This window comes from Chaetodon auriga, chromosome 14, assembly GCF_051107435.1.
Source record: "Chaetodon auriga isolate fChaAug3 chromosome 14, fChaAug3.hap1, whole genome shotgun sequence".
NCBI lineage: Eukaryota > Metazoa > Chordata > Actinopteri > Chaetodontiformes > Chaetodontidae > Chaetodon > Chaetodon auriga.
In genome coordinates, this window is record NC_135087.1 from 23,733 (window position 1) to 40,473 (window position 16,741).

Genomic DNA, 16,741 nt, shown 5'->3' on the forward strand with positions numbered 1-16,741 from the left:
TGCAGCTGACCTTTGAGGGTTACGGTTAGGGTTAGGGAAAAATTGACCAAAAAACATGAACTCCATCCATGAATTCTTATTCTTTAAAGGCTTTCTATTTTTCAATAGCGGTGAAAATCCAGGAAGGTGTACTCTTACTTAGTAGGTAAGTGTTTGCCCTATAATAATCTATAAAAAAAACAAAAAAACAAAAACATAATATTTCTGGCAATCATCACAAACACTCAATCAGCAACTTTAAGCTCTGAATCACAAACTAATCAATAAAAAAAACTTCTCCAGGTTCGGTTCTGGATTCCACTGAATTAATCTCATTTTATAATGAAATAAAAATAAAACAGATTTGCATTTTCTTTAGTTTTTATTTTCACACTTTAACAAATGTTCAAACTGTGCAAATGAATCAAACGAGTCAGATGAATTCTGTCCACACTGAAAAACTCACGAGCCACAGAGGAACTACAACAAACTACTAGGAACTGCTGGCACTCTACTCCTTTCAACGGTTCTGTGATCACATCTGAACTATTGATCATTCTACGGTCTCTTTGGGATGAGGTCTCTTTTTTAAATTATTTTTCTTACTTTCAGTTCATTCAGATTTTACTCTGGTCAATTTCAGATCACATCATAAATATGAGCTTGAAGCATTCATCTTTCTCTCTCCTCTCATTGTCAGTACAACAAAGCTGCTTCCTGTAATATTGTGAAGCCAGCTGCTGCTCAAACTTTTAAACTTAACCCTGTTATTAAGTCACTCTTTATTAACTTGAAACAGGTTACACCACACAAACTACTTCTGACATACAGATTAATTTTGACCGAATATTTGCAATCTGTAACCAACAGCTAACTGTAATGGACAGGTGGAACTGGAACTGAATCACGGATTATCGTTAGCCTTTTAATATCTGACCTGTTTTGAATGAGGAGTTACTGAAATTATATGAAATGTAATCTAAACATTTAAATGCTGTTTACCAGTCATTTAAAATGAGAACATTTACACATAATAAAATATATCTGATTTTAAAACACTCATTCAAAAACATTACACCAAATAATGTTGTTAAAATTGTTTACATTTGTACTGGCTCATACACGTCTGTAATAGTTTGTAATGGGTCCTGTGTGACAATCTACTGGTGTTTCCAAGAAACTTTCTGCTGGATTTGACTGGCTCTTAATAGGTGATGATTCATGATCATGATGATTTTTACGGGTCTGCAGATCCTCTGTGGCTGCCGTGGATTTCCCAGCATGCCTTGGTAAACAGGTAATAAACAGGAGTAAAGCTTGATGCACAGCATCAGTAATGAGCAGCAACAATGTTCTCGCTGCGGCAGCCACGTTGGCTCTGACTGATATCACCATGGTGATGTCATGGTAACACTGATCCATTCATTCATTCACTCACTCTCTCTCTCTCTCTCTCTCTCTCACTCACTCACTCACTCACTCACACACACTTCTGTAGTTTGTCACACAATCAGAAGAGGACCCAGCCTGTGGTCTCTGTAAAGTTCACTCTCATTGGCTGCTTCCTGTGTGACTCTTCTGTTCTTCAACTGGTGTCGCCTTCAGATAGACGAGCCTCCTGCTTTATCATTGTTCCTTCCCATCATCCTTTGTTCTGCTGAATGTGGACAGGTGAGCTCATCTCAGACCAGCAGGGTCAGAGGTCAGGCGGGTGGCAACATCACGGGTCAGGGAGGTCAGAGGTATCCACGGTAACCTACAGATCAAACCAATCAGCACAGATATTGAGACCTACAACTAGTCCTCACTCCTCTGCAGCTACACCCATGACCTCTGCAGCTACTCTCCACACCTCTGCAACTTATCCACAAAGATCTGCATCTGCTGCCCAGACCTCTACAACTACTGCCAACATCTACGTCTTCTTCCTACCAAATATGAATTTGAATGCACTTAGTGCACATTACCTTTCCACAAAAATGCTTGCCAATTGACTGTATGGCGATGTAAAGTACAAGAGTAGGAGCAGTGGCAACAGATGTTATATATCATCACCTTGATGAAGATGGTGTCATCTTTGATGTAACTGCCCGTCTCCAGAACGCTCTGAGACACAAAGAGAGGACATCCGGAGGCGATGTTCATCTCAGCTGCAGGACGTCTAAAGCTACTGCTATTTGGATCAGGCTTAAATGCATCACCCAAGTGTTTCCTTGATGGACCCTGATCCATCAGCATCAGAGTCACCTAACCGACAGGGAGACAGACAAACACAGAGATATGTAATCATCATTTTCTCCCAAAAAGAACAGAAACTTTAACCTGCTTGAACCCAGAAGACTCAGAAAATATAGAATGCTTCACTTACATGGTTAGGGTTAGCATTAGGTTAACGTCTTACTTATGACATTTCAGTACTTTTATTACATTTAACATTTCACATAATGCACTACCATCAACTATTCAGCGTTCAGGAACTACCAACAATGTCGCCCCGTGTATTCAACACAGGGGAAAGAAATTCTAACATACTGTAGTTACATACAGCTGGTGTCAAGAAACGTAGCAGCCACCTCGCAAATCATTCAAACTATAGTCAGCACAAATAAGCCAATTACCAAAATACACCACCACATTTTGAACACACACTACAAACACTATAGTGCGAATGCTATTGTTACAAAGTTGCATTACGGAATATAAAACAGCAAACTTCACAAGCTGTTCAGTCCACCTCAGCATGACAGCAAAAGGTGGCCCTTATGATAGCTGCAGCTTTCAGCAAACGTGATGCAAATAAGAGACGTGTGTGTGTGTGTCTGTGTGTGTGTGTGTGTGTGTGTGTGTGTGTGTGTGTGTGTGTCTGTGTGTGTGTGTGTGTGTGTGTGTGTGTGTGTATGTGTATGTGTATGTGTCTGTGTCTGTCTGTCCTAAGAGCAGCACACTCTGCTCTGCCTCGGTTGCAAAATGTAGATAAATATATTTATTCAGTGCAGGGCAGCAGGGCTGCATACTTGCCCCTCATCAGTAGGTAACCAGTCGGTAAACCAGACGGCAACCAGTCAGTTAAGTAGTCAGTAAACAGTCAGTACCTTCTGTTTAAAGGGCCACGGCAACAGGGCATCGTATTCACCCCTCATCACCACAAAGAACAGCGAGAGGTGTGTCCCCTTGCCCATGCCATCTCCGTTCAGGTAGACACGGGCACACATCTTGTACCCGAAGTATCCGGTGTAAAATGGCTGCGAGTAAAGTGACAGTGTCTTCGCCGCCACTGCTTCCTGTTTCCGTCTCTTGTAGTCACGAATCTTCCAGATCAGAGTCCCATTGTAGCTTGCAGTCTCCAGCACCTGGAAACGCAGGTCCATGTCAGCCAATCGGATGTCGTGGACACCCAGCATGTCGTCATGTCGATTCATCTGAGTCTCCAGGGATGCTGTAGAGAGGTACATATTCATTACTGGGTTATTGATTGACTGTGTGTGAGCTTCCACATTTCTACAGCTAGTCCCCAGTATGATGGACTCAGGGCTAACCCTGTCTTGTCCATCCTTGTTGGCTGTGTTTTTTCCCTTTGTTCCAGGAAGTTGATGGCCGGAGGTGAGACCATATTGTGTTTCATACTCATACACACAGTCCTCATCGCTCACTGCAATCATACTAATCTCCTGACAGACACATCCTATTGCATAGTTAACTTAATTTTCTTTGCTCATATTTACAATTATTTACAGACTATGTGTGGTCTTCTACTTTTGTCACAAACTTTTGAGCCAGGATGTGACACCAGACCTCTCCAACTACTCCCCAGACCTCTGGAACTCAAGTCCTTTGAAGCTGGTCCCAACACCTGTAAAGCTAGTTCCCAGACTTCTGAAGCTAGACTACAGATGACTGCAAGTGCTCCCTAGTCCCCAGTGTGTGCCTTCTGACCGAGAGTATGTGTTGTGGATCCAGTCCCACTGCGTCCTCCTTGTTCCAAAGCGTTCAGTCTTGTCCGTACATTCTCCAACATTCCTCTCAGGTTCTCCACCTCGTCTCTGAGCACACGGAGAGAACGAAGTTCCAGTTCCACCTCCAGAAGCTTCTCTGAGTGAGAGCTCATTAGTTTCTATAGGGACAGAGGGACATAATTAGCTGACCAGATTTAGTGGAGGGGCCATTGTAATAAGGCTCCCGCCCCCGAGGCTTCGGTTTCTGTTGTGTCACCGTCTGATTCCCAGGCCCCTCTTTAAAGCTCCACCTTCACAGTGCTTATTTTTCCCACCCGCTTTAAAAACATATAAACCTCTACTTACAGCTGCATCTGTACTGTATTAATGTTATCTGCGATTTAATCCATTTCTGTTCACCTTTTCTTGTTATTGGCCTTGTATATGCATAAGTCTCTGTGCATTTCCTTTGGGCAGCTTTACTTTTGGCAATTGTGTTTTTGTTTGATTTGAATTTTGACATTTTGGTGATTTCACTTCCTCTACAATTGCACCATTTCTATTTATTAGTATTTCTATTGCTGAGGAGAGGTAAGGTTATTGAATTACGGTTACCTGCATGGTGGCCAGTTTCTGCTCCATCTGTCGGTTCTTCTCTCTCAGCTCGTCATTCTGGTTCTCCAGTTCAGACAGACGACTGCTGAGAGCAGGAAGCACCTTATACCTTTCTAACAGCTCACCTTTAACATCCTCCACCTGTAAAATATATATACAAAAGATCAGTCAGGTAAACTCATACTGAACCTTCTGCTATCGTTACCTCTGTCTGCTTGCAGTTGTTACCTTAGTTTCCAATGTAGCGTTTCTGTTAGCCATCATTCTCAGGTGTTCAGCTGCGAAGGCGGTCTCATGTTGCCTCATGTCCTGATTCAAACTCTGAACACAAAGATACACAATTCATACGGTAAGCACATCAACACACACACACACACACACACACACGTATGTGTGTGTATATATATATATAAATATAGATAGATAGATAGATAGATAGATAGATACACACACACACACACACACACACACACACACACACACACATATAAAATCAAAGCTGGCTGGTCCATGGAGGCAGAGGAGGCTCCTCTATTTTTGAGAGGCAAGAAGGAGATCAAAAGAGTAAAAGGAGTAATTGGGTGACATAAACTGTTACCAAATCTCGCATCACTTATATAATACTTTTTCTCTCTTCTTTGGAATAAAATCAGTGTTAAAAATATTAATAAAAGGCATCACCAGCGTCACCACCAGGACAGGAAGGCGGGGAAAAGGCAGCCTGTGTGAAGTGGTGCTGTGGCAGCAGAGGACGACGGGATCTCTTACATCAATTTTATGGACTTCATTTTTTTTTCATGTTGATCCGTTATTGGCTAAGACACCTAAAATTACACTCCAATGGAGGATTCCCTCCCGAATGATGAAAAACCAGAATAAACTATTAAAATTATCATTGCTGGTACAACGATGAATTTCCAAATCTAATTTTACGTTATTGTAATTTATGCTCTACTTAATTATAAAACACATGACTGGCCAGCATATATATATACACCCTTGATAAATGCTCAACACCTGGAGTCAACAGGATTGAATAAAATTATGTTATTAAGAAATCCTGTCAGCCACTGTTTATTGCTTAATTTTTCATTTAACATAAAGTTGAGATCAGTAAAACTAGTGCACAATTACATGATGATGTAGTCTGTTTTTCCACACAAATTCTTTAGACTCATCAGCCGCCACTGATATACGGTACACACCGGTACATTTACAAAGAGAAGAAACAGAAAAAGTAGAGGAAGACGATGAGGCGTTACCTTGAAGATGCAGCCATAGCGGTGGAACTGACAGTTCACCTGAGCTTTGGGACAGTCGTGTTGATGACTGGACAGCTGAAAAAACACATTAATCAGCATCATCAATACTTACTGCTGCTGTGAAACTCCAACACACAGCACACAACTTAATGACAGAAGATTAACTGGATCAGTACCTCACTCCGGGGCAGAGAGGAGAACGAGCAGTGGTTTGGACATGACACCGGGAACGCTGGACATACCGTCTCTTTGTGTTTCTGAAAACCGACAGAAACTTTATGCTTCTCATCATCACAGCAAAAACTCAGAATCTCAGATTCAGAAGAATAGCTTCACCTGTCAGACTGAAACAAATCACAAGCACTCGAAGAACCACAATAATACTCCCATTCAGTGTGAAATCAAACTGCTTGTCAGTCTAAAACTGTCAAGTCTTCCAATTTCAATTCAGTCCCAGGACAACAAACATCTAACCCTAACCCCTAACCCTTCACACACAAGGTCAACAGAGGATCTTCTGATACCTTGTTGAGGTTTGGAAGGAACAGGTTTGCTTATTAGCGGATATTAAGGATAGTAATTAATACCAATAACTGCCTTAATGTTAATAAAATCATTACTATGAACTAATGTGTGTGTGTGTGTGTGTGTGTGTGTGTGTGTGTGTGTGTGCGCGCGCATGTGTCTGCCTGTGTGTTTGTGTGTGCATGTGTGTGTCTGTGTGCCTGTGTGTGTGAGGGGAGACGGGGAGAGAGCAGGAAAATGGTGGATGGGAGTTTCAAGACCACAAGGTTTGACAAAGACATGAGAAGCACAGTGGAGGATGTGTTTACACGCCTCTAAGCACAAGATGGTGCTGAACGACGCTGAGTCAAACCACTGCTACCTGCGCCTTTAAGGTGTGTCTATGTGTGGGATGTAAGGCTTATAGATTGATAAAACTTACATTAACAATACAGGTTATTAACACACAAAAAACAAACATTTAACTCTGCAAACAAGGCTTGGTTTAGAATACATTTTTGATAAAAGACAATATTGAATAACATCTAAATGCAAATGTTTAACTTTGCAAACAAGTTTTATCTGCCTTAACAAAACAATACAAGTTGGCTTGCTTTATAACTAATTACAATGATGCTGTGGTCGCTGGATGGTGCCTTTTCAGATGATGTTAAAGATTTGTTGAGTTTCCCATCTTGCTTGGCACCAACTGATTGCATATTTTGTAGACCATCTTAGAGCGTTGTGGCTGTTGAGATATCCAAACCATTTCTGTATAATTTACATTGTGTTACCTGTTTTGCCAACAATTTCCGCAGCTTTGGAGGACAAAACACGATCACTTTTAGCACTTTAGCATAAACTATGGCTGTTTACGATAAACCAGCTGTGGATGCTATCCACTGTCAATGTGGAGGAGGTCAGCCCAGCCCTTGAGCCCACAGGCAGAGAGGCAGCACTCTGACTGGTCGCTCTTGCTATTAAATCTGCTGTGTGATAGGCTGTGACATCAATCCATATATCATCTACTCAAATTTTATTACAATCTCCTATCAAGATAGTTTTATCTCTCAGACCTAGTCCCCAGATCTCAGCAACTACTCCCCAAAGTTCTGCAGCTAGTCTACCTGCAGGCAGCTAGCAATGATGTCAGTAGTGATGTAATGTGATACCTGCAGGTCAGTCAGAGGCATCTTGGTCATGCAGAACTCGCAGCTGGTCTCTCTGTGTTTACATTTCCAACTCAGGTGGTCAGGGATCTCTTTCCTCATCATTTGCTCTTTACATTTACCCAACGGACAGGGAACCTCAAAGAACGGACACACGTTCAGGTGGTCCTAGAGACAGACAAACAGGTGAGAGAAGACAGAGAGACTGATTTCTCCTGATATCATATCATAAAGGCATCATCTTTACATGGACCCCTGGGACTACTTTGTTTTTATTGTGCTGGCTAAAATGTTAGTGATGTTTTTGACATATCAACATGTAAGATTTAAATTTGACAGAGGGTAGGATTCTGTTGTCAGAAAACTAAGTGTTTGAAAATATTGTTTTTCTCACAGGTATTTGCTGCAGACTCATCTGCTCCTGACAGCCGTTAGCTTCACTGCGACAGTAAACTTTCAGCGCCATGATCTCCCGATGGCAGCAAACATCTCTGAAGATCTGCAACACAAACACAGGAGGTTCAGTAACTGATCAATGATTGTTGACAACTTGATCTGTGTTGTGATGGCACATCCTGCCCACCTTGTCTTTAAACAGAGGCTCCATGTCAGCTGGACATACCGGGTTTGGATGGCTGCAGGAGGAGAGATTATGTAAAGTTACTGATTCAACTAAAGACAAACAGGGTAACAGCCTACAGGTCAGAACATGAACTGCAACCACCATCTGTCACATCATGTTACATTCATTTGGCAGATGCTTTTGTCCAAAGCAACTTACAATAAGTCAGAGTCAAAACAAAAAGATCCTGACATGCTAGTCTTTGCGTCGGGGTGTCATGCGGCATCGCACTACACGAGTCCAGAAACCCGACTGATGTTCACGATCGGCCATGACGCTGGTAATTTATCGCTCCACAACAAAATGGTCTCAAAATCGGACTAGAATGATGTAGTCTGAACCAGACATTATTGGTTCTGTCTAAGCAGCTTCTGTCTCCTCTACAAATAAGATTTTCTTTCAGTTCTGTTTCTGATACAATCAAATTGAACACCTCTCTAAAAAAGATATATTTTAATTATTCCTGAAGCCAATCTTTTCAAGTTCTCTTGTGTTCAGTGTTACAGATGAGTTTGATGCCAACATGCTATACCAATCCTCTTTTTTTATTTGAACTATCATTTTGCTTCTTTGATTGGATTATTTAGCCCATTTACATTCAATGAGTATATATCAAGTTTATATCATTATATCATTCTTATATAGATGTGTAATGGTTTAGAATGAATAGAAATCCTTGAATTAGTGAAAACTGAAGGCTGATATCAAAGCTCTGTCATTAAGATGTCATGCTGTGTGGTGCACCACCAAAAGCCCCATTTATTGTTTATTGTTCCAGTGTTTGACTTCCTGTCTAGCTTGATCTTCTCTGTGAAGAGTGACGCGTCGTCTGTCAAAAATAGATTCGGCATGTATTCTCCACAGAGCAGGGTGTAGATACATTTCTGGGAAGCTTCTGACACAGAGATGTTAGGCGCCTGGAGGAAATGCACTCACTAACCACAATGGCAGCAATCAGCTTCTGCATACACATTGTGGACAGAATATGGACGTTATGTACCCGGTGGAAATTAGGGGTCATAGTTGAGTGGCCTGCTTTGAAACCGGATTGGTGGGTTCTAGGAGGCTGTTCTGTAAGAAGACAGCTTCTATACCTACTACACCTGTTCTAACATTACAGGTAAATATTGTACATGGGTCCAGGTGGTTTATTTGCTGCCTGTCTTTACCTGTACTGGTGAATACCCAAACCCTGTGTACTCAGATAACTGCGCCGTAAAGACATCAGCCTATAAATACTTTTAGATCTAAGAGTGGTCACGAATTTGGGTCTGATGTTATTCTTTCAGCTGAAAGGTGACCAAGCACACACACACCTGGAAAACACTTCCCGTCTAGCTGTCTGTCTCTCTCTCTACTTTGTCAAACTTTATCTCACGGTCTCTTTGATGGTCTCACCTGAGGATGTCGTTGATGCAGCTCTGACAGAAGCGGTGTCCACACTCGGTTTGGCGGGGCTGACACAGGACCAGCCTGCAGGCCTCACAGCGGTATTTGGCTTCTGGAGTTTCTACAAAGTGATCTCTGAATCCTCCGTGAAGAGGCAGGAAACCCGCAGGGACACCTGAACACAGAGACACAACTGAGTTCAGTCAACCTGAGCATGGAGACAGCAGAACTGTTCTGATTTTCTGTTTGTAGAAAGAAGTTGGAGGTTTTCACGGTCACCTCGGTACGGTCAAAGTTTGATCACAGCAGGATCTAGTGGACATCTGAGGAACAGCAGTGAGACACACTCCCCTGAGGAGGCTGCTGACTGCACTTGAATGTAGCTTATTCATTAATACAACTCTTAGCCAATCACAGCGCAGGGCTGGGACCAGCTGGTGGCTGAAGTGTTGACGTGCTCACCTTGTGAAGTGGTGGGGTCACTGGGAGGCCAGGGATTGGCTGGGCGGTGAGAGGGAATTGTGATGGGTGGGGCCACTGACAGGGGCGTGGCCATTGAGGGTGCCACCTGCTGGAGGGGAATCTGCACCTCCCTCCCGTCAGCACTCCTCCCCGCTGACATGACCTGAGGAGGGGGAAGGAGGAGGGAGATTATGTTGATGAATTAATGAGAAAAACAGTTAAACAACTAACGAACTGAGGTTCAGGCATAAAAACGAAATTCACAAAACTGTAAACTGACACCATCATTTGAGGTGTGAGCACTGAAAGGGGTCGACATGCTGACGTGGTATTTCAGGTGGTTGTTATGGTGATGTTCAGCAACACACACACACACACACTGACTATAAAATAGTGGAAAAAAGTGAAAAACAAAAAAACATCAAGCTGAAACTGAGATATTTGAAAAAACAAAGTATTTTAAAAAGTTAAGGACATAAGCTCTAAGGTTCCCAACTCGATCTCTAGATAAAGTACAGCTGAAGCAGACAAAGTTCACGGTGCATGGGTTGTTTAAAATTGACTTTCAAAATAAAAACAGTTAGAAACATTTATACTGGATATTCAGAAAATGATGACAGATTGGGAAACTGTGGAAAGAAAAATAAAAAAGTGCATCTGAAGGAGTGAGCATGTTACTAACCTTCAAAACACAAAGATATGTGACCTTTGACCTTTATACTGACCGCAGACTCAGCTGTTGTACACACACACACACACACACACACACAGAGCCCACTTCCTGTCCTGGTTCAGCAGTGGGGATGCTGGGGGCTTTTCCATTGGCTGCATCATTAACATACGCACACGCATGTCCTGTGTGTGACATCATCACAGACTGAAACACTGGCTGACTTCCTGACCCACTTTCAAAATAAAAGACCTGAATGATTCACTGAACATCAAATGTCAGCAATACATCAAGAAATCTGATTTCTAACCCCTAACCCAGAGGAGAACAATATGGTTCAACTGTACTGTAAACTACTACAAACAATAAACAATCATTCGGCTTTGAGTTCACTGTAAACACAATGTTAAAAAACTGTGAACAACTCTGATTAATTTCACATAGTTCAGACACAAATAAAGAAATCTGGTTAACACAGTAACTAAATCAATAGGATTTATTTACAAGAGAATAAAGAGGAAACTTTAGAAATTGTGAGACTTCTATCAATGTTATTTCACTGAATGTATTTACTACAGAACTGTGCTGGACATATAAAAGAGAGCAATACATTTGGGCATGTGATCTGTCCTTCAGTTTGGTCATGCTGGAAAGGTGATTAAACTAACACGAAGGTGTCAGACTGAGTGAAATCGTGACTGAGCTCTCAGAGCAGCAGTGTGGGAATCAGTTCACAGAAACAGAAACTAACAGAAACGGTTTCGGTCAGCAGCAGCACAGGGGGTTTCCTTCAACACTCAACAGCTGAAGAGAAACAGTGGAAAGTTCAGGGTTCAAAAAAATCTTCAGCTATTTTTACAGGCTTGGATTTGTGTTCAGTGCACTCTACGACCAGCAGGGGGAGCTACAACAGCTGTGAAATCAGACCAAGAATAAAGAAAAATGAGCTTCATTAAAACTTTAACTACTCTTATATAAACGAAGGTGGAGCTGCTCACTGAACTCCTGTCTATGTCTCCTCACCTGTCTGTCTTCATGTCCACGTGCTGTGGACAGACATCTCTACTGCATGTGGACATTCAGTGGTCTCAGTCTCTGCTCAGACCCTTAACTTCTCGCCACACACATACACTGATGGCATGTTCAGGTGTTCCTTGTACAGCAGCCACACCTGTCAGCTCTCCTGTTTTCTTCCCCGCTGTCCTGCCAATTAAATATTTTCCTAGAAATCTCCTTTATTTTTAATTTTCTTTAAAAAAAACTTGGCAGTTACGTGTTTGTTTGCCTTGCCTTCCAGTACAGCAGAGGGCAGTAGGTAGAACATTAGCTGTAACAGCTGGAAAGACTGAGTGAACTGAAGAGAAGTCCGTCTTGTAAATTTGGGGGATTTTTGCATGAATACAGGATAAGGTTGCCATGGAAAAGCCACGAGAGAAGTTGAATGACGGTCATACTCGAACCAAGAATGACAAAAAAAATACACAACCTCTGCTCGTGCTGCTGCTATGAGTAACAGTAAAATGAAGACAATAAATCATGCCCCGACGGGAGCTTTCCAAACTAATTGTTGTCAGACAGGCAGTGAGGATGAAATTATCATAAAGAGCATGAGAGGTGACAGTACAGAGGACACTATGCACGCACACGTAAAATGGCAGCAGCTCAGAACTAAATGGATTAAATTCTGGCCGATTTGAGTACAAAGGATGTAACTACGATAATGCTGATACCCATTTCATCAGTGATGGCTGCTATTGTTGAGGCTGTGCAGAAACAATTGGACTTGTGTGTTGACAAGAGAAAGAACATCCTGGCGTACAAAGAGGATAAGCTTGAACAGTAGAGCTACAAGGACACTGTCAAAATCACCGTTCTGACAAGGATGGGATGGTGAGGAGACAGAGGGCCAGCTGACAGAGACCAGGCGGTGTTGGCATGTAAAGGAGCAGGATATCTCCACAGCACACCAACTGTTAGGCCCTGGGAAGCAGGAACCATCCAGTAACTCGATGATGAATAACACACAAGCTGAAGGAAAGCTATGTGTACAAGACAGTATTCATCTCTGATGATCTCATGAATCTGAGGTATACACTTTTAAAAAGGCTAAGAAGAAATGTGAATACACATTCATCAGAGGATGGTTCATACATCGCCATCAACAACCCAGATGACCTCTTCCTGATTGGATATGATGAGGTTGACTACAAAGTGTTTGGACTCGAAGGACAGGCCTCAAGTACAAAGGCCATCGTCATCAGGACTTGTGGATAATTACCCTAAATGTGCGTCGCAAAAGACCTAAACTAGAAGTCCTGGTTTCATCAAAATGTGTTAGAAATATGATGTTCTATGCTTCAGTGAGACAATATAGACATACCAGACTTGAATGAAATATTAAATCACTGGGCTTTCAAGTGTTTACCAAGAGTCAACACGATCTTACAAACGCTGTTTGCAACAAATGTAATGCTGTTGGGATAAGTGTATACAGGAAATGATGTGATGCTTGTCTATGTGTACAAAACAAAAGAAACACACTGAACTATGGTGTTCCTGGCAATTTACATCCTACCATTCAACAGTAAATACTGGCATGCTACCATATAAGTATGTTTGCCAATATCACTCACGCTGTCCTCAACCTTTCTGCTGATACCCACCATCTTCTCATCTGTGGGCACATGAAGGTGTACACCAAAGAAAGAGATGATTGAGTTATGGACCTGACAGACGAAAGGGACGTGGATGAACATATTTGACAAATGTGCACTACCTAAATACTGGAACTGGCTCAAATACCATGGAGGAGAAAGTCAAAGGATACATGTAGAGACAATGGTGCTGGATGGTCTATGGTGCTTCTCCTTGTATATTTAATGGCAGATGTGGGAAGAGAAGTAGGTAGGGAAAATTACTTTAATTGATATTAGTGTGATTGACCACATGATAGGTTACATGTATGACTTTAATTACCTGTTCTCAGATAAGATTTGCATTATTGACCTGGTGTTGTGTGGGAACTATAAAGTCTACAAGGAGGAACCAGTGACTCATGACGACGGCACACAGTTATAAAAGACGGGACCGAAACTGTTAAAACGGGATGAGGAAAAAAAAGCAGCACATAGAAAATATACAGTTAAGCAAGTTGTATAATATATTACATAATTGAGATGTTATGTCCATGAATGAGAAAAACTGACGGAATATTACAACTCTGACTGCCAGAAAGATGTGGAAAAGGAATAAGATTGTGCATGTGAAAAAACACACGGTTTAATTTAAGTATCAATACAAAGTCAAAGCAAAGATGATTGAAGAATAAATGTTAAAGTGTGGAAAATGGGGAAATCTTAATGACTAAAAATAAAGAACATAAAATAGAACTGATCCAGTGAGCTCAGGAAAATGAAGGTAAGTAAAAAAACAAAGCTACACAGAGATGTGTTGGCTGATAGTAACCAGACAAAAAACGTCCTGTCCAATCAAAAGCCTTCTTTGGAGGTCAGCAGTGATGATATATTTGCTTTCAGGCCAATAAATGCCAATTCACAGAGGAGAAAACTGAAACAGGTACAGTGAGCCTTAAAAGTGGTAAGACTGCTGGTACAGGTAACGCCTTGAGTGAATACATTAATACCTACAGTATTTATGTTAAATTGTTCAACATTATCCTGATTTTACGGATAATCCCTAGAAATGGGTTGTTATTTTGAAGGAAAACTTTTTGAAAAGGGTATCCCAAAAGTCGATCATGTATTTGTACTTAAACTTGCTGTTCTGCCTTAAGTACAGGGACCTGTGATCAATGCACAGACACATCAAGGCACAGATGCATCAACACAGACGCATCAGCACGGACGCATCAACACAGACACATCAACACGGATACATCAATGCACAGACGCATCAGCACAGACGCATCAGCACAGACGCATCAACGCAGACGCATCAACACAGACGCATCAACGCAGACGCATCAGCACGGACACATCAACACAGATGTATCAACGCAGACGCATCAATCCACAGACGCATCAACACAGACGCATCAACGCAGACGCATCAGCACGGACACATCAACACAGATGTATCAACGCAGACGCATCAATCCACAGACGCATCAACACAGACGCATCAATGCACAGACGCATCCACACAGACGCATCAACGCACAGACGCATCAACACAGACGCATCAATGCACAGACGCATCAACGCACAGACGCATCAACACAGACGCATCAATGCACAGACGCATCAACACAGACACATCAACGCACAGATGCATCAATGCACAGACGCATCAACACAGACACATCAACGCACAGACGCATCAACACGCACACATCAGCACGGACGCATCAACGCATCAACACACAGATGCATCAACACAGACGCATCAACACAAATGCATCAACGCACAGACGCATCAGCACGGACACATCAACACAGACGCATCAATGCACAGACGCATCAACGCAGACACATCAACGCACAGACGCATCAGCACAGACACATCAACACAGACGCATCAACGCACAGACGCATCAGTACAGACGCGTCAACATCATCAGATGTGGATACTTCTTCCACTTTGACTTTGAGACAATAACCTGCATCACGTCTTTTCCAACAACACGTTCTTAGTCAGTTTTCTCATAAGAATATCAGCAACAGAAATTTTTTATGGCAGCAGGATTTTTATGGCATTTACTATTTTTATAGTCTGTGTACATGTACATATACACAGTTGTTTTTCTATTCTGTACACTTTTCATTTTGACCTCTTTATGCCACTTTGCTTGCTCTTTGTAAGACTTGCTGGCTGTAATGACTAAAATTCCCCAGTGCTGGATCATTAAAGTCTTATCTTATCTTATGTCATATTCGTGAAATATTTAGTGTTAATGCTTGTGCTGACCTGAAGTCACAGTCACTACTTTTATTTTCAGTTCAGATTTTTACTTCACCAGAAGAAACTTAATGTTCAGTTTAAACCAGAAGATCAAAAAGACTAAAATACAGAGGAAAGTTTAACCCATACTTCAATAATCCCCAACTGTGGTGTTGCTATTAGTCATTATACTATGAAGTAAAACAGACAGGTGAAACAGCAAAAAGTAGATTCAAAAGCGATTATAAACAGCTAGAAAAAAACGTCCTCAAGACAGTCCAGAGGATAAAAGAGCCAAAATAAGATTACAATCAAAAACGTCCATATTTCAGATCAGACTGAATAATTCCACCTTAAATCTGGAGTCTGAGTTTAAATTCATTGAATCCTCTATTACTCTGAATTTGATTATTCAGGTCTGATTCTGTAAGATTTAACAAACGTTTCTGTCAAATATAACAGGTTCATTCTTCATTTATTGACTGCTCGCGGATCATTTTTCTGATCACTTTCTGTTGGTTCCAATCATTGATCATTCATGTCAACAGACTGATGCTAACAGACCGTTAGCTTCTTTAGCTTCTTGTTTCTCTGCTGGTTGTTCAATAATCATTTTAGTTTAAACGCGCGCGCACAAACACACGCATACATATATACACATGCGCGCGCGCACAGCTAGCTGTAGCATCTGTTACAGAGAGCTAACATACACACACACACACACAGAGAGAGAGAGAGAGCTAACATGTTCTCGGTTTCTACCTCCTCCTGTCAGCTTCTGCTGAGGTTCTGCTGAGGTTCTCCTCAGGTTCTACTGTCTCTGTGACTCACATGAATCTTCTTCGCAGGCCACAGCTCAGCTCAGCAGCTCCTCAGCTCGGCGGACTCTCTCCGGGATTCAAACCGTCAACCTGCCGCTGCCGCTGCCGCTGCCACGGAGCCTCCGGGCCTCAAGCGGACTCCTCATGGTCCAGGTTCAGGTTCAGGTTTCTGCGGGTTCTGTCGGTCCTGTGTGTGTGTGTGTGTGTGTGTGTATGTGTGTATGTGTGTGTGTGTGTGTGTGTCAGAGAGAATTCACTGGGATCCAGTTGAGCTCCAGCGGGGAGGACTGGACTGATCACACTGGAAACCCCCTCCGCTGCTTCCGCCCAGGAAATCCCCCAGCTGCCCGGAGAGAGAACCGGCCACAGGGGGCGCTGTTTACCCGGTCCTGCAGAGAGAGAGCCGGCCTGTGTGTT

General features: G+C 42.2%; 1 protein-coding gene across 1 annotated transcript; it reads right to left on the bottom strand.

The window, feature by feature from the left end:
- Window positions 1-368: 368 nt before the first annotated feature.
- Window positions 369-16,673, bottom strand: traf3 (TNF receptor-associated factor 3). Its single transcript, XM_076749219.1, has 14 exons — window positions 16,335-16,673; window positions 9,935-10,097; window positions 9,482-9,647; window positions 8,045-8,096; window positions 7,856-7,960; window positions 7,465-7,629; window positions 5,965-6,045; window positions 5,789-5,863; window positions 4,755-4,847; window positions 4,527-4,667; window positions 3,913-4,090; window positions 3,072-3,415; window positions 2,035-2,226; window positions 369-1,735 (listed from the first exon to the last, which is right to left on the bottom strand). Exons 2-14 carry the CDS (start codon window positions 10,092-10,094, stop codon window positions 1,700-1,702), a joined length of 1,788 nt encoding a protein of 595 aa, XP_076605334.1. The 5' UTR covers window positions 10,095-10,097; window positions 16,335-16,673; the 3' UTR covers window positions 369-1,699.
- Window positions 16,674-16,741: the final 68 nt, after the last annotated feature.

Coding starts and splice junctions, on each gene's coding strand:
- traf3 (XM_076749219.1), bottom strand. CDS start 10,094: ATGTCAGCGGGGAGGAGTGCTGACGGGAGGGAGGTGCAGATTCCCCTC. Junction 7,630..7,855: donor TGAGTCTGCAGCAAATACCT/GTGAGAAAAACA, acceptor GTCTGTCTCTAG/GACCACCTGAACGTGTGTCC. Junction 4,668..4,754: donor ACGCTACATTGGAAACTAAG/GTAACAACTGCA, acceptor TATATTTTACAG/GTGGAGGATGTTAAAGGTGA.